At 31.7% G+C, this 27,076-nt stretch overlaps 3 protein-coding genes across 3 annotated transcripts; 2 read left to right on the top strand and 1 right to left on the bottom strand.

The window, feature by feature from the left end:
* Window positions 1-12,451: 12,451 nt before the first annotated feature.
* Window positions 12,452-16,256, top strand: LOC132944793 (piggyBac transposable element-derived protein 3-like). The gene is made up of 5 exons (XM_061014303.1): window positions 12,452-12,585; window positions 13,342-13,731; window positions 14,109-15,294; window positions 16,013-16,097; window positions 16,171-16,256. Exons 1-5 carry the CDS (start codon window positions 12,452-12,454, stop codon window positions 16,254-16,256), a joined length of 1,881 nt encoding a protein of 626 aa, XP_060870286.1.
* A 5,908-nt stretch (window positions 16,257-22,164) lies between these two features.
* LOC132944783 (piggyBac transposable element-derived protein 3-like) lies at window positions 22,165-22,950 on the top strand. Its single transcript, XM_061014292.1, has one exon. It carries the CDS (start codon window positions 22,165-22,167, stop codon window positions 22,948-22,950), a length of 786 nt encoding a protein of 261 aa, XP_060870275.1.
* Window positions 22,951-23,529: 579 nt separating this feature from the next.
* On the bottom strand, window positions 23,530-25,097 carry LOC132944779 (uncharacterized). The gene is made up of 4 exons (XM_061014279.1): window positions 25,055-25,097; window positions 24,820-24,933; window positions 23,675-24,053; window positions 23,530-23,545 (listed from the first exon to the last, which is right to left on the bottom strand). Exons 1-4 carry the CDS (start codon window positions 25,095-25,097, stop codon window positions 23,530-23,532), a joined length of 552 nt encoding a protein of 183 aa, XP_060870262.1.
* Between the last annotated feature and the right edge of the window lie 1,979 nt (window positions 25,098-27,076).

Genomic DNA, 27,076 nt, shown 5'->3' with positions numbered 1-27,076 from the left:
AATTAGGAAATCAATTACAAAATGGTAATGAAATTCTTCTTGATGGGGTGTCTAAAGTCGAAGATACCGTTAAAATGTCTTTATCTACACCTGGAAGCCACGTTGATCTTTCCCTGGTTTTGAATGTACGGTTTTCTTTCATGTCGGTGTTAGGTTTAATATATGTAGCCTCTGGTTTAATATTATATTTAATTGGTGACTGATGAAGTGCACCGTCGATTATTTCAACCATTTCGGGCTTTGAAATTGCTAAAAATTCTATTGTATCTTTAACATTTTTTTTTAAATATTCGGTACAAAGCCCCTAAAACGCGGAATTTGTTTTGACGAAGTTGCGTTCATTCGTGCACGTTTATTTTTTACCATCGGAAAAGAATTTTCGGTATGTTTACGTTTTCCTAATATTAGAAAAAGAAAATCTATCAGTCCGTTATAACGCTCGGCTTTAATATTATTTTATTTGATAGTCATCTTGATGGTGTGAGGGTCCTGCTGGTACAAAAATATTCGTTGTGCAATCTCTATCTGATCACTACGGGCATGTTTATTGGTTGAACGTCGGGAACGTCGACTTGCAGAGTAAGATTGACCTAATTACCTCCACGACAAGCCGACGCAAATTGAATCCCTTGTAAAGTAAATTAATATTAGATAAACAATTATGTAACGGGGTAATAAGTACATACCATGAATTAATTTTAAATTACGTCTCAAGTTAGACCTGTCCGTAAATGTGCGTGGACACTCAGTACACAGGAATCGTATACCTCTGCGTGTTTTATGATGTCCAAGCAAATTGCATTTACGATCAAATTCAGATAGACACTGATTGCATTTAAACGTTTTGTAAGTTAAAATATACCTATTACAACTTGTTAAAAATCGGTACACGGCTATAAGTGATAAACGGTGGTGGCCGCACGAATGTAAGTGTGTACACAACAGGAGAAACGCTTAACACTGATCGGTTCAACACCCCATTTGACCTAAATTATTTTGTACACAAATTTAAAACCCAGGAATATAGTCTTAAGAAGTGGTATGTTTCTGAGGAGGGATGCGAACGTCGAACTGCCGTGGAATCATGCATTTTCGTTGACCAATGGCTACCACCACACATATAATATATTTTTACGTATCTGTATAAAGTGAAAACCACCGTGTTTACTCCCTGCACCTTTAACCAATTGGCATTGGTATTCCTAAAATATACGGAGCTTAAAATAATAGGTATCCAAAAGGGCAAAGATGTTTTTACTACACACTTTGCAGATGAGAGGCTTTTCCTTCAAGTTGGAACTCGTGTCCAAATTTATACGAGTAATTAGTTCCGAAGAGTGGCATTCGTTAAAAAAACTTCCTTCGAATTCACACATAAATGAACAAAATGTCTAAAATTTGTTATAGACATATAACAATTGTTATGTTACGTTATGCATTACGTTATGTGGAGCAGTTGATAGAATCGCTGTTTATTAAATTTTTTGTAATATTTTTATGAGTTCGCGTTCTAAAAAACTTTAAAAACAAACACGCTTCTTGTTCTTCCTTATTATTCTTTTGTTTGGTGACAAAATTTACCGGGCTGATGCCAGTTTATTTGTAAATGTATGCACATTAAAAATTCACCATGCGCACACATACAATTTAACTATGTTATTAATAGATGGGACCGATGTTGGTTTTAAAACGCCTTTTTTATGTTCCAGCCTATAATCAGATTCAATAAAATGATTGCAACATAACCTGCTGCTATTGGTAGGTGTCCAGCCTGGTTCCTTTCCTGTAATAGCTATCTAAAAGGGCACAGTTGTCAAAGTGACATATTAATGAATGTTAGAAGCAGCCAGGGTTATGACATACACTATTAGTTTATATTTGTATTTTGGATATATTAACGTTTGTCAGCGTGGTAATCTGAAAGCTCATATAGGAAGTACTTGAATTAAATATCGCTTCATTGTTCAAATTATTTGATGACATTACTTTTTTTGGAATAAGACATAATATTTTATTAATATTTTTTCTGGCTGTTGAAATCACCTACCACTTTCTTGCGTAGGGATTGTAAACTTTCATATATATCTACAAAAGATGAATTTTTATATAATTTGGCTTGTTCGCATCTTCTGGATTTTGTTATTTGATTTGTATTTTACATGGCAAATTGTATACTAAGTCAGAGTATGAATGCTTATAAACTAAAAAGGACATTTCAAAATCAATTATGTGTAATGAGGAGTATTTAGACAGTTTTGTACTAAAGTGTGTATCGTTTATACCACTGTGGACGCCTGTTATGAACACAACGGTCATCAATGGGGTTTTAGTACGACAGAGCAACGCTACAGTAGAGTCATGGTTTAAGACTATGAAAATAGATATGTTGGAGGGCAATCGCAGACTGAAATGCGGACGATTCGTGGCAACATTGCGCAATCGTGTGATCAACATATTTTGTAAACAAGTAGAGTTAAGCTCGAGTTACCAAATAAGAGAGTTAAAATGTAGAATGAGTCTTATATTCGAGAAAAAAGAGATAATGTCGATGAAACATTCCTTGATTCTGTATGAGCATGGGGAAAGAAAGAAAAACAGCACGAGCATTAACAACCGAAAATTTACCGTCCGTTTAAAAAGTCACAGTGCGAAAATATCATAGATACCACCAGACAATTTGTGGTATCTGACAAGAAATTAGGAAATCAATTACAAAATGGTAATGAAATTCTTCTTGATGGGGTGTCTAAAGTCGAAGATACCGTTAAAATGTCTTTATCTACACCTGGAAGCCACGTTGATCTTTCCCTGGTTTTGAATGTACGGTTTTCTTTCATGTCGGTGTTAGGTTTAATATATGTAGCCTCTGGTTTAATATTATATTTAATTGGTGACTGATGAAGTGCACCGTCGATTATTTCAACCATTTCGGGCTTTGAAATTGCTAAAAATTCTATTGTATCTTTAACATTTTTTTTTAAATATTCGGTACAAAGCCCCTAAAACGCGGAATTTGTTTTGACGAAGTTGCGTTCATTCGTGCACGTTTATTTTTTACCATCGGAAAAGAATTTTCGGTATGTTTACGTTTTCCTAATATTAGAAAAAGAAAATCTATCAGTCCGTTATAACGCTCGGCTTTAATATTATTTTATTTGATAGTCATCTTGATGGTGTGAGCGTCCTGCTGGTACAAAAATATTCGTTGTGCAATCTCTATCTGATCACTACGGGCATGTTTATTGGTTGAACGTCGGGAACGTCGACTTGCAGAGTAAGATTGACCTAATTACCTCCACGACAAGCCGACGCAAATTGAATCCCTTGTAAAGTAAATTAATATTAGATAAACAATTATGTAACGGGGTAATAAGTACATACCATGAATTAATTTTAAATTACGTCTCAAGTTAGACCTGTCCGTAAATGTGCGTGGACACTCAGTACACAGGAATCGTATACCTCTGCGTGTTTTATGATGTCCAAGCAAATTGCATTTACGATCAAATTCAGATAGACACTGATTGCATTTAAACGTTTTGTAAGTTAAAATATACCTATTACAACTTGTTAAAAATCGGTACACGGCTATAAGTGATAAACGGTGGTGGCCGCACGAATGTAAGTGTGTACACAACAGGAGAAACGCTTAACACTGATCGGTTCAACACCCCATTTGACCTAAATTATTTTGTACACAAATTTAAAACCCAGGAATATAGTCTTAAGAAGTGGTATGTTTCTGAGGAGGGATGCGAACGTCGAACTGCCGTGGAATCATGCATTTTCGTTGACCAATGGCTACCACCACACATATAATATATTTTTACGTATCTGTATAAAGTGAAAACCACCGTGTTTACTCCCTGCACCTTTAACCAATTGGCATTGGTATTCCTAAAATATACGGAGCTTAAAATAATAGGTATCCAAAAGGGCAAAGATGTTTTTACTACACACTTTGCAGATGAGAGGCTTTTCCTTCAAGTTGGAACTCGTGTCCAAATTTATACGAGTAATTAGTTCCGAAGAGTGGCATTCGTTAAAAAAACTTCCTTCGAATTCACACATAAATGAACAAAATGTCTAAAATTTGTTATAGACATATAACAATTGTTATGTTACGTTATGCATTACGTTATGTGGAGCAGTTGATAGAATCGCTGTTTATTAAATTTTTTGTAATATTTTTATGAGTTCGCGTTCTAAAAAACTTTAAAAACAAACACGCTTCTTGTTCTTCCTTATTATTCTTTTGTTTGGTGACAAAATTTACCGGGCTGATGCCAGTTTATTTGTAAATGTATGCACATTAAAAATTCACCATGCGCACACATACAATTTAACTATGTTATTAATAGATGGGACCGATGTTGGTTTTAAAACGCCTTTTTTATGTTCCAGCCTATAATCAGATTCAATAAAATGATTGCAACATAACCTGCTGCTATTGGTAGGTGTCCAGCCTGGTTCCTTTCCTGTAATAGCTATCTAAAAGGGCACAGTTGTCAAAGTGACATATTAATGAATGTTAGAAGCAGCCAGGGTTATGACATACACTATTAGTTTATATTTGTATTTTGGATATATTAACGTTTGTCAGCGTGGTAATCTGAAAGCTCATATAGGAAGTACTTGAATTAAATATCGCTTCATTGTTCAAATTATTTGATGACATTACTTTTTTTGGAATAAGACATAATATTTTATTAATATTTTTTCTGGCTGTTGAAATCACCTACCACTTTCTTGCGTAGGGATTGTAAACTTTCATATATATCTACAAAAGATGAATTTTTATATAATTTGGCTTGTTCGCATCTTCTGGATTTTGTTATTTGATTTGTATTTTACATGGCAAATTGTATACTAAGTCAGAGTATGAATGCTTATAAACTAAAAAGGACATTTCAAAATCAATTATGTGTAATGAGGAGTATTTAGACAGTTTTGTACTAAAGTGTGTATCGTTTATACCACTGTGGACGCCTGTTATGAACACAACGGTCATCAATGGGGTTTTAGTACGACAGAGCAACGCTACAGTAGAGTCATGGTTTAAGACTATGAAAATAGATATGTTGGAGGGCAATCGCAGACTGAAATGCGGACGATTCGTGGCAACATTGCGCAATCGTGTGATCAACATATTTTGTAAACAAGTAGAGTTAAGCTCGAGTTACCAAATAAGAGAGTTAAAATGTAGAATGAGTCTTATATTCGAGAAAAAAGAGATAATGTCGATGAAACATTCCTTGATTCTGTATGAGCATGGGGAAAGAAAGAAAAACAGCACGAGCATTAACAACCGAAAATTTACCGTCCGTTTAAAAAGTCACAGTGCGAAAATATCATAGATACCACCAGACAATTTGTGGTATCTGACAAGAAATTAGGAAATCAATTACAAAATGGTAATGAAATTCTTCTTGATGGGGTGTCTAAAGTCGAAGATACCGTTAAAATGTCTTTATCTACACCTGGAAGCCACGTTGATCTTTCCCTGGTTTTGAATGTACGGTTTTCTTTCATGTCGGTGTTAGGTTTAATATATGTAGCCTCTGGTTTAATATTATATTTAATTGGTGACTGATGAAGTGCACCGTCGATTATTTCAACCATTTCGGGCTTTGAAATTGCTAAAAATTCTATTGTATCTTTAACATTTTTTTTTAAATATTCGGTACAAAGCCCCTAAAACGCGGAATTTGTTTTGACGAAGTTGCGTTCATTCGTGCACGTTTATTTTTTACCATCGGAAAAGAATTTTCGGTATGTTTACGTTTTCCTAATATTAGAAAAAGAAAATCTATCAGTCCGTTATAACGCTCGGCTTTAATATTATTTTATTTGATAGTCATCTTGATGGTGTGAGCGTCCTGCTGGTACAAAAATATTCGTTGTGCAATCTCTATCTGATCACTACGGGCATGTTTATTGGTTGAACGTCGGGAACGTCGACTTGCAGAGTAAGATTGACCTAATTACCTCCACGACAAGCCGACGCAAATTGAATCCCTTGTAAAGTAAATTAATATTAGATAAACAATTATGTAACGGGGTAATAAGTACATACCATGAATTAATTTTAAATTACGTCTCAAGTTAGACCTGTCCGTAAATGTGCGTGGACACTCAGTACACAGGAATCGTATACCTCTGCGTGTTTTATGATGTCCAAGCAAATTGCATTTACGATCAAATTCAGATAGACACTGATTGCATTTAAACGTTTTGTAAGTTAAAATATACCTATTACAACTTGTTAAAAATCGGTACACGGCTATAAGTGATAAACGGTGGTGGCCGCACGAATGTAAGTGTGTACACAACAGGAGAAACGCTTAACACTGATCGGTTCAACACCCCATTTGACCTAAATTATTTTGTACACAAATTTAAAACCCAGGAATATAGTCTTAAGAAGTGGTATGTTTCTGAGGAGGGATGCGAACGTCGAACTGCCGTGGAATCATGCATTTTCGTTGACCAATGGCTACCACCACACATATAATATATTTTTACGTATCTGTATAAAGTGAAAACCACCGTGTTTACTCCCTGCACCTTTAACCAATTGGCATTGGTATTCCTAAAATATACGGAGCTTAAAATAATAGGTATCCAAAAGGGCAAAGATGTTTTTACTACACACTTTGCAGATGAGAGGCTTTTCCTTCAAGTTGGAACTCGTGTCCAAATTTATACGAGTAATTAGTTCCGAAGAGTGGCATTCGTTAAAAAAACTTCCTTCGAATTCACACATAAATGAACAAAATGTCTAAAATTTGTTATAGACATATAACAATTGTTATGTTACGTTATGCATTACGTTATGTGGAGCAGTTGATAGAATCGCTGTTTATTAAATTTTTTGTAATATTTTTATGAGTTCGCGTTCTAAAAAACTTTAAAAACAAACACGCTTCTTGTTCTTCCTTATTATTCTTTTGTTTGGTGACAAAATTTACCGGGCTGATGCCAGTTTATTTGTAAATGTATGCACATTAAAAATTCACCATGCGCACACATACAATTTAACTATGTTATTAATAGATGGGACCGATGTTGGTTTTAAAACGCCTTTTTTATGTTCCAGCCTATAATCAGATTCAATAAAATGATTGCAACATAACCTGCTGCTATTGGTAGGTGTCCAGCCTGGTTCCTTTCCTGTAATAGCTATCTAAAAGGGCAGAGTTGTCAAAGTGACATATTAATGAATGTTAGAAGCAGCCAGGGTTATGACATACACTATTAGTTTATATTTGTATTTTGGATATATTAACGTTTGTCAGCGTGGTAATCTGAAAGCTCATATAGGAAGTACTTGAATTAAATATCGCTTCATTGTTCAAATTATTTGATGACATTACTTTTTTTGGAATAAGACATAATATTTTATTAATATTTTTTCTGGCTGTTGAAATCACCTACCACTTTCTTGCGTAGGGATTGTAAACTTTCATATATATCTACAAAAGATGAATTTTTATATAATTTGGCTTGTTCGCATCTTCTGGATTTTGTTATTTGATTTGTATTTTACATGGCAAATTGTATACTAAGTCAGAGTATGAATGCTTATAAACTAAAAAGGACATTTCAAAATCAATTATGTGTAATGAGGAGTATTTAGACAGTTTTGTACTAAAGTGTGTATCGTTTATACCACTGTGGACGCCTGTTATGAACACAACGGTCATCAATGGGGTTTTAGTACGACAGAGCAACGCTACAGTAGAGTCATGGTTTAAGACTATGAAAATAGATATGTTGGAGGGCAATCGCAGACTGAAATGCGGACGATTCGTGGCAACATTGCGCAATCGTGTGATCAACATATTTTGTAAACAAGTAGAGTTAAGCTCGAGTTACCAAATAAGAGAGTTAAAATGTAGAATGAGTCTTATATTCGAGAAAAAAGAGATAATGTCGATGAAACATTCCTTGATTCTGTATGAGCATGGGGAAAGAAAGAAAAACAGCACGAGCATTAACAACCGAAAATTTACCGTCCGTTTAAAAAGTCACAGTGCGAAAATATCATAGATACCACCAGACAATTTGTGGTATCTGACAAGAAATTAGGAAATCAATTACAAAATGGTAATGAAATTCTTCTTGATGGGGTGTCTAAAGTCGAAGATACCGTTAAAATGTCTTTATCTACACCTGGAAGCCACGTTGATCTTTCCCTGGTTTTGAATGTACGGTTTTCTTTCATGTCGGTGTTAGGTTTAATATATGTAGCCTCTGGTTTAATATTATATTTAATTGGTGACTGATGAAGTGCACCGTCGATTATTTCAACCATTTCGGGCTTTGAAATTGCTAAAAATTCTATTGTATCTTTAACATTTTTTTTTAAATATTCGGTACAAAGCCCCTAAAACGCGGAATTTGTTTTGACGAAGTTGCGTTCATTCGTGCACGTTTATTTTTTACCATCGGAAAAATTATCCGGTTGAACTTTTTCAGTGTCTACCCACAAATCTGAGTCAGACCAATCACAATCTTCGTCACTTTAACTTACCTCCACAGAAATGTCATCTGAATCTGAATCTGATCCACCAACGGGAACGAATGTGTTACATGTCGAAGTTCCTTGGTTCGTGTACGATTTGTTGATGTCATCATAACTGGGACTTTGCAATTTCTTACCAACAGGAGTATATTCAGGATCGGCATCTGAATCGTACATTATTGATTCATCTGAATATAATTCTTCCGATAAGAATTGTTCAATTAATTTATCTTGTCGCGATGACATAATATTGAACGCACTAAAGTAGGTACTCGTACAACGAGGTCGCCAAACGTACTGATTTATAATATTTATTTTACTATCTATACTCATACAACAAAATTCAGTCACATTATACAATACATAGAACTGTATCGAAAACACTGATAACGATTGTTATTGTTTAATTGTTATGCCGCTATTCAATGAAAACACACGAACAGGGATAAAAAGAGACTGGAGAAAATAAATATACTATTTTTATTTGGCTTTATTTTGTCAGTGCCCTATGGTTTATTGAAATTTTACATAAGAAAAAGCACCGGACATGCGACGGCACGTACCACTCTATCCGCCAAAGGTGGATTGCTTAATTTTGTTTCGTTTTATACGGGTGATGATTTAGTTACCTACGCTACCACCGCAGGTGGATTGCATACCTGTTGTTATACGCTTCTCATTATGTCCGCGATTCGACGCAGTCGGATTGCTTACCTAATACCTATGTGATTTGATGACTGATAGCTAGAAAATTGATTACACCTTGACCTATCGACTCTGCCTGTCCATTTACAACGTTTGTGATGGATTGCTAGACGCTCTATAATCCATATCACTAATCCTTATCACAAAATTCTAAACTTTCGTCTTACAACTGTGGTGACTTTTATAATTTTGCTAGTCACTACTACGACCACCCACTCCAAAGGACTCAATCATGTATATAGAAGCCCAGGACAAGAGCTCGTCAGACGGTTATACAGTATGGGTTGAGCTAACCATTAGACGGATTAGGGACATTCAGTCAGGTCGTAACACCACTCACGATTTAAATTCTCTTTTACACCATAAATTATAACATTGTATTTTTGTACTTGATTAATAAACATTCATCATAAGCTAGTACATCACGTATTTCATTTCTGCGTTGATATATATCGGCGTCGGTTGGGACGTAACACCACTCTCAGAGAGTCCTAGTTTCATTTAGAGCTAGTTATTATATATAAACTTTTATCACGTGAAGTGTTTTTTTAACCTTATCAAAAACTCCAATTGAACTTGAAAAAAAATTGTGTAAGTGCTTGAAAAATTTGTTTTAATTTACCAAAAAAGTAAGTTTCCGTTTCATTTCACATCCAAATTAATTACCTGGTTTTGCAAACAAAACTTGTAAAATAAATCGGTCGGAATAAAAGGTGAGATGATTCATGAATCAAGAGTATAACATGAACCAGTTATAAAATTCAACATTTCTATAGTCAAGATAAAATATTTGTTCTGATTGGCTCTTTTCCAAAAATCCTATTTCCAGCATATCCAGAGTTATAATTTTAGGTTGGGCTGGATCAAATTCAAATTTTATCTTATATTATATATCTCATATTTTATCAAATATCTTCTTGTTAAACAAATTTTAGCAATCTTAAAGGTATACTTTGAATAACATAGTTTATTGATTTTGTTTATTACAAATATATAATGTATATTATTATACTTATACTATTTTTTGTCCTTAGACCATAATGTGATAAATCATAATAATATAGTTTGATATTTCAGTATCCTGTATTGTATTTAAGAATTTTTTCAATTTTAAAAGGGTTATATAATATTTTCAATACAGTTAGATTATAAAATAATTTTGGGTTATTGTGCATTTAGATTTTACATTTAAATATTTGAATTATTTAATAACCATCTCATACAATTAAACTAAACAGGTTCCTACAAATTTATAACTTTAAAGGTATTGGGCTTATGCTTTGAACAATCTTATAATACATTGATAAATTAAAAATATCTTTAGAATAGTAGTTTTGAAAAAAGAATAGTACCTACCTAGTACCTATATTCAACCTTGTTAAGGCTATTTCCCAATAAGAGATCTACAAAAAAATATGTGGTTAACTGTAATAATAAAAGTATAGTATGCGCCTTATATTTTAAACTGTTTAAACGCTATGATTATACATGATATAAGTAATTATTAAAATAAAAATAAAAATATTAGGATTTTTAGATTAAAACATTAAAAACATTTATATTATTATTATTTAAAACTGGATTTTTCAGTTTAAAATAATATACTATAAAATTATTTTACAAGCATTTAAAATTATTATAATCTACTACTATACCTTCCTATAATCATAGGCATCGTCTTTTGAAACATCTATGACGTAATTATTTTTAAAACATAAGTAACCAATCACCTATAAGTACAAACTAAAATATTCTAAATTGTTTGTAATACTTAAGGAGCTAGTATTATATAAGACAGAAAAGGATAATAAAACTATCGAAAACACATATAACAATTGGTATAAATCTAGTTTAGCGCCCATGCCGATTTTTCGATTTTTTTTTCAGAAACATGTACTTTTTTACGCTGAAAATAATGGTTCAATTAGAATTGGTCGGTCAAACCTAGTTTTGAAGTTATAACACTTATAACTTGTTATGTTATGTTATGTTATCTTAAATAACTCAATATTGCACCGCCAAGCATTGTTAGTCATGGCTTAGTGGTATAGCGCGCATACTATTGATCAAAGAGGGTACTACGTTCGATTCTCCTTCCAACAAATAATTCTCTTGCGCTTTTTATTATAAAATATTTTTTTTTTTATAAATCAGTGCATATTTTTTACTGGTACTTCTGCGTTATTGCGACTACCACACGCCACGTATGGAATATAGCGACGCCGTGTCCTATTTATAGCCACATTTGTTTTATCCACAGATATAAAATACTGGATGGCTAACAAGACATCGAACATTGAAGTTATCCGCCATATGCGTGTAGGTCAATGTTTACAATATTTGTCTTATTAATACGACATGATAACAATCTGATGGTAAAATACTTTTATATCTAACGATGGAAATATTGAGTAAGGATAAAATTATGTGTTGTCATTAAAAACAATTGCAATAGAAATGTATATTTTTATATTTTTTTAAATAACAGAATTACAAACGTAAGTAAAAGAAAAACATTACTGATTGTAAAATAATATTATTTTTGTTAATTTCTGTCTTTGACTGGCCGTATTTAAAATGTCACTAGAATATTGTTTACCATACGATTGCAATCTAACACTTAAAAATCATTTTACAAGATGTGTGATTAAAAATATTTTATGAGGTCTCTCTAATAAACCTACATTTTCACAATTTAAACTACAAGTAGTTTTGTAGGAATTAATGTCGAATGAATTGACGATTGAAAAATTGATGGAACAGCATCACTTTTTAGCGTCAGTTTGTAGCTTCCACCAGGATTTTCATTAAAATCTGTAGTCGTGAAATGTGAAACCTACTACTTTTATTTGGTATAAAACCTTTACGGCCAACTGCCTTTATCCACAATTCTAATCTGTGTAGATCATTCATTGGAAATCTATAGAAAATAATAATACATACAATTATGACAGGCGATAGCTAAAAGCAACATTAAACTAAAGAACAATGTTAAAACTAAACGTAGGTAAAATTAAAACTGAATTTTATACAAATACTTACCTGAAAAAGTGTAAACCAGATCCCGCTCTTACCCCACCTGACCTTACTTCAAAGTGAAGAAAAAGACGATGAAGACTTAATGTTTTTAAAAAGTCTATTACCTGATTTGAAGTCTTTATCTAGATCACAAAAATGAAAACAAAAATAAAATTTCAAGAAATTTTATACAACGAAATTATGAATAATGAGCCTACAACTTCTACACAGTATTCAAGCACACCAGCATCAGTTTCTACGCAGTCATCAATTTCAACTGAAGATAATTTTCATTGGCAACCATGGCAACATATTAATTTCAACGATACCGACCAGTTAGTAAATGGCCCAATAGAACTACTCTAAGAACAGGGTACAATTTACGAAAATATATAAAAAGTAAAAGTTAAAAGTTAAAAGTTTAACAAAGTTCTGACTCAATAAAATTTTTTTCATTTTAGTTATATTGTTATGTGAAGGAATCCATTTTTAAGTTTTTTTTTAAAAATTATATTATGTCAATAAATAAGTTTGTTGAACGCTTATCTTATTCATTTAATTTTAGTAAAAACTAAATTGTTTTATTACAATAACTGTTGCATAATATGACTTAAATAAGTATGTTGTACGTTGGGTTGGTATGAATACAACTTAACCCTTCAATGCGTCGTGTTGCTTATTTGCAACAATCTTTTTTTCATTTTTGTGACATAATTTTTAATATTTTACGATACTAATGACATCTAGCGGATAGATATACAACTATTCTATGCGATTGAAAAAAAGTTGAACGGCTGATAGTCCCATTATCAACTGTATTTATTGTTTAAAAATGATAACACCTGTTTCCCGCTATTTACGCGTGATAGTCATTTTGATATCGTCATATCTACGTTAATTTAACGATATTACAATAAAAAAAAATTGTTTTATATTGTTAATTACGTATATATTAATATTGTAATCGGGCTACGCAATATTACCGTTTGGCAATTAATTTTTCGTATTATTTAGAATTGTTGCGTATTTGCAACATCACGCACGAACTTTTTTATTATGAGTAAGTTTTTGAGTGATGTTGAAATTTGTAGTTTAGTGGCGAATTGGGATGAAAGCGATGACGATGTTGAATGTTCTGATGACGAGAATGAAATGTTTATGTATGAAACTGAAAATTACGAAACTTTTGATCCTGATTTAGAACTTGATATTAATAGTTTACCAATTATATTTGAAGACGAAGGTGAGTATATAACTATTCCAAACAATGAATGTTCTGTTATCAATCAACCAAAATTATTTAACAATGAAGCACTGACGTTAGACATTTGTGAACCAGGTCCCTCTTCCTCCAATATTTATTTAGATACATCTAAAAATAATAAATACGAAAGTACCACCTATCCAAATCCTTCTGTTATTCAATCAGCTAGAACTAAGACGCTTCGTCCCAAATTTTCTCGTAAACTGATAGAAAGCACGTTAGTACAAAATCGTATACCAAAAAAAAACAAAACACTGAAGAATTTAAGAATTTAAAATGGAAAAAAGGTAATTTAATTTATGAACCGCAACTAATAGCCCACGATGAAAGTTTACTACCTAATAAGATTTTGGAGTTATCGACACCGTATCAGTTCTTTACATATTTTTTTAATGAAGAACTTTTTACTAAAATAAAATCTGAAAGTGAGCTTTATGCTGCACAGATAGATATCAATAAAAAGTTTTCAGTAACTATAGATGAGCTCAAAAGGTATATTGGCATTCTGATGTATAATTCAGTTTGTGTAGTTCCAAACGTTCGAGACTATTGGAGTGAACATTTAGGCCTTTCTCATGTATATAATTCTTTAAGTCAAAAAAGATTTGAAGAAATACGTAGATTTATTCATTTTAACGACAACAATAAAATGTTAGAAAAAGAGGATATACATTATGATAGATTGTATAAAATACGTCCCCTCATTGATCATTTAAACAATAAATTCAACTCGATTCCTTACCCAAGAGACTTATCACTTGATGAACAGCTTTGTGCTACAAAAGCGAGAAGTTATTTAAAAAAGTATATGCCTGCTAAACCCCATAAATGGGGTTTTGAATTTTTTGTATTGTGTGACTCAAAAGGATTTTCGTACCAATTTGAAATTTATTCTGGCCAAGAAAATGATCAACGATTTCGATTACTACACGAGCCGGATCTTGGTGCTAGTTCTAACATAGTTGTACGTCTTACTAGAAATATTCCACGCCATAAAAATCATCGAATATATTTTGACAATTTCTATACTAGTATTCCATTAGCTTCATATTTATACCAAAATGGAATTTTGTGTCTAGGGACAGTACGGAAAGACCGATTACCTAACAATAAAATACCTAATGACCAAATTATTAAAAAAGATGAACGTGGAAAATCGTATGAGTATTTGACAGTTTATGAAAATACGCCTATGTCCGTAACTTCGTGGAAAGATAATAGGCAAGTAAACTTATTATCAACTTACTGTGGATCATTACCGATGCTGACTGCCAATAGATTTGATAAAAAATTGAAAAAAAAAATTAATATTGATTGTCCTACCGTAATTAAAGAATATAATAGGTTTATGGGAGGAGTTGATCTTTTAGATAGTCTTATTGGCCGATATAAAGTTCGTATGAGATCAAGAAAGTGGTATATGCGAATTTTTTATCATTTGATTGATACATCTGTTGTCAATTCATGGCTCCTATATAAAAGAACCCAATCTCAGCTTGGAAAACCTAGCAAATATACACTTGTTGACTGGCGAAAATCTTTAGCATATACTCTAACGAGAATAGGTTTTGTACAAACACCAACTAGAGGTCGTCCGTCATTAGAAAGCAGCCTAAAAAAACAAAACCGAACCAGACCAACGCAGCGTCCTACTCAGGATATCAGAACTGACAACATTGGACATTATATAAACCATATTGAAAAAAAAGGACGTTGCAAGTTTCCAAATTGTAAAGGTTACACAAACTTTCAGTGCAGTAAATGCAATGTCTATTTATGCGTAAAATCAAAACGTGTTTGTTTTACAGATTACCATATTATAAAATAAAATGTATTATACCTAAGTATATTAAATTTTAAGTAAAGTGATATTGTAATAATTAATAAATATTTACTTAAAGGTAAGGTTCACCAAAAAGTGATTATATTGTGATAAATACTATTAACTTAAAGATAAGGTTTTTATAAGCTATAAATAAAATTGTCTGCAATATTCAAAAGTAAACATAAATAAAGTATGATTATGTGGAATTGTTATATATTGTAATTTATGTATGTATTTACGCGCAATGTTGCATATTTGCAACTATCTGAAAATCTTGGTTTTCCAAGAAAATATTAAAGCTAGAATTTTTTAAGTATTTTTTCTGTTTTCTACGTCAAAAAACACATAAGGTACAATTTTTTTTTTTTAAATTCAGACAATCGCGCATTGAAGGGTTAAGAGTACAATTTAGATACTTATATACTATATGTAAATCGGTGTTTGGAAACCTATTTTAAGCCAAATGAACTTATAATTATTTTATTTTTAAATAAATTAATAAATTCTATAATGCTGCTCTTTAACAACATTTTTACTATAACAATTAAAATTTGAGGCACAAAACAAATCATTTAGAGTTTATACAACAATTATTTTTATAATTAAATTTAGAAACTGCTTCAATAAATTACTGGTTTAAATGTTTATTTCAGTATTTAATTTATTTCTTTAGAATTTAACCAATATAAGTCAGCATTCTAATGAGGTACCAATCGAAGACTACATTGAAGATAACGACGAAGATCAAGGTTCACAGGGTAATTGCCTGAAAAAATGCCTATCATCAAATAAGCCTATAAAAAAAATTAAAAAACGAGCTTGAAATCTCAGATGCAATTGAGCAATTAGATAGAATTACTCAAAGTGCATCTACAGAAAAAGCCTATGATCAGTTCGGGAAACATGTTGCGTACTAGCTTCGTCAGTTACTACCACGTCAAGCCATATTATTGCAGTCAGAGTTACAAAGCTGTATCACTCAAATGCGTTTATCTTGTTTGGAGCCTGCAGTACATCAACAGGCTTACTCACAACAATTACATCTGGATATAGATATAGATATATCACCTTCAACTTCTTCAAGCGCAATGCCTACTGTATCTACTCAAGGTCTAAACGAGGATTATAATGAAGATATTTTATATAGTGCTATAATAATTTCCAATATTTTTTTCAAATAATAGCTCATAATTTTTATGAATAAACAATTAATTTTAATATTTTTATATTTACATAAAATTTATCTCAATAATTACATATAATTTACTACATATTTAGTTTTATATTATTTTATGTATTACCTATTTAAATATTATATTTGTATAACTATACCTTGATAAATGGTTCCAGGACATGAGAAATCGCTGTAAGCACTTCGGGTATAAATAATGAGATTGTACATTCAGGAACACGAAAAAGATATTCTAGGGATTTAAATGAATCACCAGTAGCTAAATAACGCAATGTTACTTCAGGTTTGGTTTTTGTCTGAATAGCCATTCTCATTTGAGTGTCTTCTTTTTTAATTAATTCATAAACCATTTGTAACAAATTATCGAACTGGACCACGTCCATTCTTAGAAGATTTCGATAGGCTGCAGTGTCTTTTAATTCTTTTATTAATGTACTGGATGCGCCATAAATCTCTCGTCTAGCAATCCAATCTCTGACCCAAATCCTTTTTTTCTTTTTTCCAACTCCTGACGCAATAACATAGATATAACAACAGCACCTGCGCGAACTACAGCCTCTGACATCTTGAAAGTTGCAACCACTACAAGTTACTAGTCGCGAGTACATTAGTTATTTTGCTAGCCATGTCGATTACACAAAGCGATTTCACTCGTCAGAGAGTAAAATAGCCAGCGAGTAGTGGCAAAAGTAGCCCAGCCGTCAACTTTAATCACGGGCGAGCAGCGAGTATTCAACACGCGGCGAGTAAGCGACTAGACTGATTACATTGAGCGTCTTTAGTCGCAGCGAGTTTATTCGCCGGCGACTAACGTGTAAAATCGCTCAGTGTAATCGAGGCTAAAACCGGCGGCCGGCACTGGCGGCACTCGTTTTGCGCGACTTTAGCCTTCACGTCCCGCCCTGTGCCTTTGCGGCGCGGTGGGAGAGTCGATGGTGTCGCGCTGCGTAGCCCGTGGTGGCGGTTGACAAAAGTGTAGACGGTCGCTGCGGTACCTGTACTTTGTACTGGTTTCCGCTGCGTGCCTGTGTACCGTATCATATATTTATACAGTAGGTAGTACAGTTTTTATAATGTAATATTGTATACAAAGTGGGTAAGTGGATGTCTCTCTGCTGTACAGTCATAGATAATATAAGAATGGATAGGACATAAGAACTTATCACATGAAACTTTAGTGATACTATTTTTATGGTTATATGGGGCAAATATTGATATAATAATTGATAAATAATAATAAATATTTTAAATATTTTAAATATTTTAAATATTTAACAAAGTCAACGAGAAACTGAAGTTTGTCAAAGTACCATAACTTTGTATAAGTTATCTGTTCCTGATACACTTCTCTTGGAGTTTTTAACTCCTTTCGGAAATTCGACATTACAGAATCTATTTTTTTACAACTATATCCTTTGTTGCAGTTGGATCTAGCTCATTTAAATTTAAACACAGCTTTACACACGCATTACTATGCTTATTATGGTCAAGGTACTCCGGAGACTTGATACGTGATAAACATGAATTTCTATGAATTCAGTGGTAAATTATTTTGACCACTGATGGATATCCATTTTGACTCTTGAATTCTAAAACAGATGTTATTAAATAGGTAACTTAAATTTTATTTACAATATTCAATTGTTTTAATTACGATTACAAAATGTTAATAAGATAGGTACCTACAATTAATTATAAAATACTAATGGTAATATTGTACTTGTACTTTGATTTATAATAATTAAAGTACTTACCTATTTAGTACTTTTAATGATGTAGAACACGCTTCACTCATTCACATTCAAAGTAGAAATACTTTATATTCCTAATTTAGTTACAGTAATTTATATACAAAAATATAGAATTACCAATTTGAAATAAGATACCTAGTATTTTTATAAATATCACATCAACAATTATAAATAAAGACATAGGTATAAATAAACTTCTGATTTCGATCCACTAAATGTGAAAAGCAATATTGTAGTCGTATAGTCCTATATTATCTACATATAATATGTAACTAATAATATAATATAGTTTGTAAAATCTTATTGATATAGGTTCCTAAAGTACAGCCAGCGAAAAATGAGCTGGCCGTAGTATAGTTGCTACAAACATGTTATAAAAGAGTCGCAATTTCCTTTTTTTTGTAAGGGGTAACTACACTTTTTCACTAAAACTATAGCCTATATCACTTCCCAAAAACCATAAAATGACCACCAAATACAGATTGATACCTTTTAAATTATGTTATATAAGTTCCAATTATAAAATATGTATAGATATATACCTGGTTGTCACATAGGCGGTACTAGACTCTCTTGGCAGGGGGGGGGGGGCAGAAAATAGTTAAACTATATTTTATATATTTTAATTTATTAGTCCAAATTTATCTACTATATAATATATATTTAAAAAAAAAAATAACATACATTTTTTGTACATAGGTATTTTACTAAATTATAACTTCATGCGTCGCTCTACAGCTGGTCTTAATGTTTTGAAAGTTTCAATAACATCATCAAGGTCAACATTGTATGCTAGTTACTGTTCAATGAACATAGTCAAAAGGTTATCTAATCGTTCTTGCAACATGGCACTTCTAAGTTTGGTTTTGACTATGCTCAATTTTGAAAATGATCTTTCACATGAAAAAGTCGTCACAGGAATGACCATGAATGATTTTAGAGATTTATATACATTACAAAATATAACTTCTCTGCTGGTTCCAGAAATAGTTAACCAATCCATCCACTTTCACAATTTCCTTTGTTACTTTCTGATAAGTCTGTTGATTGTTCAAGTAGACGAATTTCGGTTTCTAAGTTAGCAGCATCTAAATCGAATACAGATGAAAGAAGAAAAATATCATCACTACTGGTTTCTAATTTCAATAAACGACCCATACTTTCTATCATCTTTATCGTTTCTTGGTTAAATCTTAAATTTAATCCAGCTATCAACTGATCTAATGTTTGATAATATACATTTACTTTCATTTCATCTTTTTTACTTAACATAAAATGTTGATTGGTCGTGATATATATTTTAGATGATATTTTTCTTTTTTTAACAGCAGGAATAGTGATACAATTTTTTTCACACAATTGTTCTGGGTTATTGACGCGGCTACGACGGCGGTAGCGGGTGATCCGCGCGGTGAGCCGGTCGTTGGTAGTGTGTGTGGATGGCACACACGTTCGTTCAAATTAAACACAACTATGACGGTGGAGGTTTATTTTTATTGTATACCGTACAGGATGCACGTAGGTATAAATATACATATATAACAAAGAGAAAAAAAAAGAACAACGGACGGCGAATGGTTTATATCAAAAATATAGTTAGGTTTTTTTTTTGCTGTCGTGGTATGAGCGCACGGCGCGTGGCAGGCTGTCGGAAAAACAGGGGTTTCACAACTGGCGAGTTTACGACGGCCGGTACTCGTTCTACGCGAATCGCCTTCCCGTCCCACCTTGTGCCTTTGTGGCGCGGTGGGGGAGTTGGCGTTGTCGCGCTGTAGCCCGTAGTGGCGGTTGACGAAAAGACGTTTATGTCCGATGACTGTAAAACTGTACTTACATGTAAAATTAAATTTAAAATTGGATCTAGCATTTGCATAGCAAAAATAAACTCAAAACTTTCCATTTGGTAAATGATACCGAGTCCTTTAGCCCTTATATCTGATTGCTTAGTATCATCTGTAATTTGTTTAATGGCAATCAACAAAGCAGAATAATTATTTTTTACGGCATTGACTGCTTCAGACCGACATTCCTATCTAGTGGTTGATAATGATTTTAAAGTCTTCAATTTAATATTTATCAACTTTGATACATTTTCAAAAACTGCATGCCTGGTACAACTTCCTTCAATAAAGTTATATATCATTTGGATGCACCCGAAAAAGTTAAATGTCACTTTATTGTCTTTGCCAATAGAATCAACTAATATTAGATTTAAGCAATTGCTATCAATGTACAAAAAAAGATTTGGGATTTTTCTCCTTGAACTTTGTCTGAACTCCTGTTATACTTCCAGACATATTTGCAGCACCATCAAAACAAGTAAAAATAACATTTTCCCATTTTATTTCATACTCTTCAACTATCTCATTTAAAGCATTAAATATACTTGTGGCATCAACTGTCATCATTCTCTTCATGCGTACAAACTGTTCTATTGGTCTGTTTTTAAATTTATCAAAATATCTAATTACAACAGATAATTGTCCATGGTGACCGACGTCACTTGTTTCATCAGCCATTATTGATACTTTTTCATTTATTAATGAAACTTTTAACTGTCTTTTAGTCTTTTTTCACAGTGCTAATGGATGCAATGAGATCGTTTTGTATATAATTACTACAGTATATAGAATTTTTAGGTCCTGTTTCGAAGAGTTTTTTTTGTATTGGGTAGTATTTTTTTAAAAGATCAACTATTCCCAAAAACAGACCTTTATAAACATCATCTTTCTTCTCACTGTGTCCACGAAATGGTTTACCCCCGATTCCTAAAAATAGTGTTACATCTATTAAACGTTGAATTACTTTCCTATTTGTTAATCTTTGTTTTTCTCTCTGATTTCGGGTAAGTTCTCTTTCTTCGTCTAATAATACAGCAATTGGTTTTGAATGTAAAAAATTTGAGAGGGATGTTATACAATTTAACCCATATACACCCAGTGGCCTATATGTGTAGGACACCGGAAATAATTATTGCTATCGGTTTTATTTTTAGAATTTTCCCCATTTTATCGATTTAGGCTGTTAGATAATATAATAATCGACCCGATGATATTATTTTGCGTTGTATAGTCGAACGTTATTACGTGTTAGTAACATTTTGTACACCGCCTTGTTCAAATAGAAAAATGGCTTCATCGTCAAAGTAAGTGAACTATATTTTAGATTTTTTTTTTATACATAAAACACATACAATCATATATATTACTATTTACATTTTATATTTTTATAAATTAAATTAATTTATTCCACATACTTTTTCATTTATTTGCGTTTAAATATTAGTGTTCTACATGTAGGTCACTGGGATATTCTGTAGCCTAATATGTATATTTTTTTTAGATCTCTTTGTGTGAATGATATTATAAATTTGCTGGAAGCAGATGAGCTGAGTGAAGATACTATTTTCTTAGAACCTCCGGATGAAAATATTACTGACGAAGACTCCGATAACGATGAACATACAGGTGATATAAACCATTTACCTGCTAGTGTATTGAAAGCTAATGTTATTTTACCGAAAGAAATTCTCAACACCGACAATTATTACGAATCAAAAAAAAAAAAGTTGTGACTACAAAAAAAAATCGGGTTGTAGTGGGCATGAAAAAAAGTCAAAAAGATTCATCTCAAATTTGGCGTGAAGGAGATTTAGAGACTCCTAAAATAACAGAGCTTTGGGGTCCAGATGAAAACAGTAAAATAAAATATGGCTCACTTGCGCCATTTGAACTTTTTGAATTATTTTTCGATGATCAAGTTTTTGATTCTATTGTACAATATACAAACATTTATGCTTCTTCTAAAAATATTTCCTTGGACTTGACAAAAAATGAATTGAAATGTTTTATTGCAATTCTCTTATTATCTGGGTATAATGAAATGTCTCGGCGACGTATGTACTGGGAAAAGGCCCCTGATACAAATAATGGTTTAGTGTCCAATGCTATGAGGCGAAATAGATTTGACGATATATTTCATAATCTTCACTTTTCAAACAACAACAACTTGGATAATTCTGATAAATATGCAAAAATAAGACCGTTGATTACTATGATAAATACTAGATTCCTAATGCACGCTCCTCACGAAGAATTTCATAGCATAGATGAATCCATGGTGCCATATTATGGTAAACATGGATGCAAACAATTTATCCGAGGAAAACCAATTCGTTTTGGATTTAAAGTGTGGGTTGGGACATTGCGTCTAGGATATGCATTATGGATCTCTCCTTACCAAGGAAAAAATACCGGGTTCAACCAAACAGATGTCGGATTAGGAGGATCTGTTATTTTAGCTTATGCTAACCAAATTATAAACCATCGACCTGCTCCATATCATTTGGTGTTTGACAATTTTTTTACGGGTGTCACTCTTTTGGAAAAGCTCAAATCTATCAACATTCGCGCGACAGGTACAATTCGGTCAAACAGAGTTATGAAATGTCCAATTGATTTTGGAAAAATGAAAAAACAACCAAGAGGGTCTAGCTGTAGTTTTGTTTCAAATAATGCAATTTTTATTTGCGGTTGGCGTGATAATAACATTGTTTGCTTAGCTTCAAATACTATTGGGACAGATCCTATTTCTGTGGCAAACCGTTGGTCTACTTCCGAAAAAAAAAAGATTACGGATTTCACAACCAAATATCGTTTCTGTTTATAACAAAAATATGGGTGGTGTAGATCGAATGGACCAAAATATATCACAATATCGTATTGGGATCAGAGGTAAAAAATGGTACTCTTCTATTGTTCTATATATTATAGACTTAGCCGTTCAAAATGCATGGCAGCTTCATAGGATGTATAATAAAAATAAAATGGATCAATTGGCATTTCGAAGAAGCATAGTTATTTCATATCTGACACGTTACAAGACAGAACCCACTCCAGGAAGAAGTGGAGGCAAACCATCCAGTGTTATTATGGAAATAAGATATGACAAATTTGAATATTATTTGATTCCCCAAGACTCTCAAACACGGTGTGGTCAATGTCATCAAAAAACAACGACAAGATGTATGAAGTGCAATATTGGTGTCCACGCAAAATGTAACGTTTTATATCACACAAAATAATGTTCGTATGTACCTAAGTAAATTCAAAAAATATACATTGTAAGCCTCTCATTATCATAATTTAAATATAACGTGTAATAATTAATTATCAATTAAAAGTATTAAATTTCAATTATTTTTATTGGTATATTTGTATATGAAAACATAATAATATTTATAATTGTTCATATGCCCAGTGTCCTATATATAGGACACTCAATAACTCTTGTATGGTATATAATTTTTTTTTTTTATAATTTTTTCAATCACATTTGGCTCCAATAATATAAGTTTATAGTAGAAAAATCAATTTTATTCACAAAAATTAACCTTGGGCGTAAATGGGTTAAATGAACTTTAGACATTTGGTGAGCTTTAAATTTGATGGTAGCTGCTTTCCAATTTTTATATCCAGTTGTTGTATAAGCCTTATCAGTTTGACCAACATTTATACCATTAGAATTGTTGAACATGCGACATGGAAAACAAAATGCCAAATCAAACTTTGGACTGTATTCTAACCATGAAAATAATTTAAACCAGGATTTTTGAAATGAACGCTGAGTTCCACTAAATGATGATCTAGGATAAAATTCTAAATCTGGTTGATGAGGTCCTCTGATAACTCGCTGTTTAAATTCTATTTGATTTAATGGTACAATATTTTTTGGATCATCGGGATGTAAATCTGAGTTATGGTTATATTCATCTAAATATAATAAGAATTATATGAATGTACATTTAAAATTATTGAGCCAATTTAAAAGTTAATTCATTCTAATACCAACAAAACGCTATACCAATCATAGATAATATCAACAGATATTCAACACTAACTATATCAAATTACCAAGTAGTTAATTAATAATTATATTAGGTACCTACTACCTATACTGTTATAGAGTTCCTTTTATCATGAACTACTAATCTATGTTACACAAAATAATTTAGTTTTACTTACCTACTTTGATCTTTAGATATATTTTCAATACCTACTTGTATTTTAATCCAATATTAGATTTCAATAATAAATACAATTATTATTTTGTAATTTGTATTTATTAGCTATTAAATTCATTACACAATATGGCATTATTATACAAAAATAATTTACACATAGGAGTTAGTATTAATGCAATTAAAGAAAAAACTAATGGTTGTTAACACTCAAAATAAAATTGACACATTTAATGATAGTTATGATTACTAAATATATTTTATTCTTAACATTTATAATGTTATGCAATTGCACTTAACTAGTTAACACTGAATACAAATAACCAAACATTTAAAATACAGACAACATAAGAAATTATTATTAGAATTTATAACAATTATTAGAAACTATCAAAATAAATATTAGTTATAAATTAAATGTTCAAATAGATACAATAATTCTATAAACACAATATAACACTGAACACAAACCAAGTTATTTTAAAATTATGTACATAAATATTAAAATACTTAAATACCTGATGATACATTAATATTAGTTGATGAGGTACCCCTTTCCGATTCTTCATGACTATACTGACTAGTACTGCACTGTGATGATAATAAAACTTGATCATTTGGATCATTGTCACCTAAATTATTTAATATAGTTAATTTATAAGTTGAACCTAAGTTTAACAAAACAACATACCTAGTTCTGATAAAAATGAAACATTTTTGTATTTTTAAAGTACGTATTAAATAATAACTTACCAGAATTTAGTTTTGGCTTAAAAAAGTCTTTTAAAGTCTTCATTTTTTTAAAATTGTTTGAAACCATTCTTTTAACAATTTTATTTTAGATATTTGATATTATTATTGTAATAAGTTAATTGTAAAATTTGTAATAAATTAAAATTAGAAAGTATAAATCATCAGATATTAGAAACATCGAAGTACAAAAAACAATCGTGTTTTGTCAATTGATAACAATCCGAATCTTATCAATTGCGATATTATAACGTTTTGGCGCCATAGACCTTATAGTGTCTATTATCTATGAAATCGTGGTACATATTCTATTTTTCGCGCAAATCACTTTATCAGGATTCAGTTACCAGCATACACTCATGAGATAGATTCTTATCTATCTCAGTGCCAGCATACTACACCACTTAACTAGGTATTAGGTAATCACTATAAAAATCTATTTTTTTAGTTAGGAAATCGATAATTTAAGGAATTATATAGGTATTAGATAATACAATAATAATAATAAGGTACGGTCCATAGGAGGGACAGTTGCATACCCTGCCCCTCCCGTAGTACCACCTATGCAGGTTGATATGTAGCTTGTATAAATAGATGCAATTCCCTATAGGTAATTTAAAAATATCATCAATAATATATCTTCAGGATTTACTTTTATATCATAGTGACATAGTGTACAGCCAAAATCGTTACATTTCAGCGACTTTTTCTTAGAAGATTTAAAGTTTGATTTGTAAATACCTACAATTATATTCCCGAGTAGCAATTTCGGTGCAGTCAACGTGTTAATATAATGTAAACGATGGTGCTATGTCGGTTCAGTGCACTGTGTTTTTGGTCAAAATGAATACCGATTATTTACATGGGTTACACCGTGCCCTTTAGGTACTAGTTTCGGTTCACATACCGTGCCACAGTGGTCTGGAAAGTAAATTTAGCTTACATAAAACCTAATTAAGAAAGTATGATAAAAAGTTATCAAAATGACATATTTCTTTCCTATACTACCTATATGTACCCATTAGTTAATTGGTTTGTTAAAATTAAAGTCATAAATATTATTGATGTCCAGAGATAACTCAAAATGTTTATAATTTGAACCATATTTCAATCACTGTGAGTGTTTATTTCATTTTGCTTTAAGCAGTAATTGTGAGCACATTTTATTTTTTTAAATTATTCTTTTTGCGTTTTTATATACGATGGAAGTTGCTTATGAAGGTAAGTACCATTAAAATACATTTGAATACACATATATTAATTAAGTGAAAAAATTTAAATTTATAAAATTGCGTTTTTAATGAAATAATATATACTTTGTTAATATATAGTTCGATAACTATAAAATTACAAACAATTACACTTCCATATTTTATTATTTAAAATATATACAAGCCTCATAATAGATTTTAATCAATTTCAACTGCCTATGTTTGCCTATGTGCTCATTATAATCCCGTTTTCAGCTGGCTGTAGTAGCGGTGAAAAACCAAAAAATTTAACCTACGAAGATTTGTTTAATTTCTTACGAGGAGAAGGTGTAATGAAAAAAATCCGTGAAAAACACAATAAACATAAATGGAGCTCAGAATTTGAAAGTCTTGTCTTGAATTTAGTACACACTTTTACCATTAGTTAACAGGACAGTTACATTTTTTACCAAAAAGCATTCGGAATGGCTTAAAAAAGAATTCGTTTTACCCACTACTCCACCTCAAATAAATAATAAGACTGTTGGTCGTCCGGAAAAAAATTTTGAGTTGTGCTCGGAAAGAATAAAAAAACAAAAAATTTCAAATATTGTAAAAACTTTCACTTCTCCAGAATTGACATACGCTGTAACCTCTAAACTGCTTAAATCGGGGAAAAGAAGTGCAGCTTCACTTTTGAAAGAATTAACGTCTACTCCTAACCGAGCTATAAAAATGCGAAAATCATTAAAAAATACTAATATATCTCTTCCTATACCTTACTCCCCCAACGAAGCTGTGGCATTTATCATGGATAATAATTTAACAAAAAATC

The sequence above is a fragment of the Metopolophium dirhodum genome, chromosome 1, assembly GCF_019925205.1.
Source record: "Metopolophium dirhodum isolate CAU chromosome 1, ASM1992520v1, whole genome shotgun sequence".
Lineage (NCBI taxonomy): Eukaryota > Metazoa > Arthropoda > Insecta > Hemiptera > Aphididae > Metopolophium > Metopolophium dirhodum.
The sequence above is the reverse complement of the archived record's forward strand: the minus strand, read 5'-3'. Positions and strand labels throughout refer to the sequence as shown.

Coding starts and splice junctions, on each gene's coding strand:
- LOC132944793 (XM_061014303.1), top strand. CDS start 12,452: ATGAATAATGAGCCTACAACTTCTACACAGTATTCAAGCACACCAGCA. Junction 12,586..13,341: donor AATTTCAACGATACCGACCA/GTTAGTAAATGG, acceptor TGAAATTTGTAG/TTTAGTGGCGAATTGGGATG. Junction 15,295..16,012: donor AATGCAATGTCTATTTATGC/GTAAAATCAAAA, acceptor TTATTTCTTTAG/AATTTAACCAATATAAGTCA.
- LOC132944783 (XM_061014292.1), top strand. CDS start 22,165: ATGTCTCGGCGACGTATGTACTGGGAAAAGGCCCCTGATACAAATAAT.
- LOC132944779 (XM_061014279.1), bottom strand. CDS start 25,097: ATGAAGACTTTAAAAGACTTTTTTAAGCCAAAACTAAATTCTG. Junction 24,934..25,054: donor TAAGCCAAAACTAAATTCTG/GTAAGTTATTAT, acceptor TAAATAATTTAG/GTGACAATGATCCAAATGAT. Junction 24,054..24,819: donor TAATATTAATGTATCATCAG/GTATTTAAGTAT, acceptor TATTATATTTAG/ATGAATATAACCATAACTCA.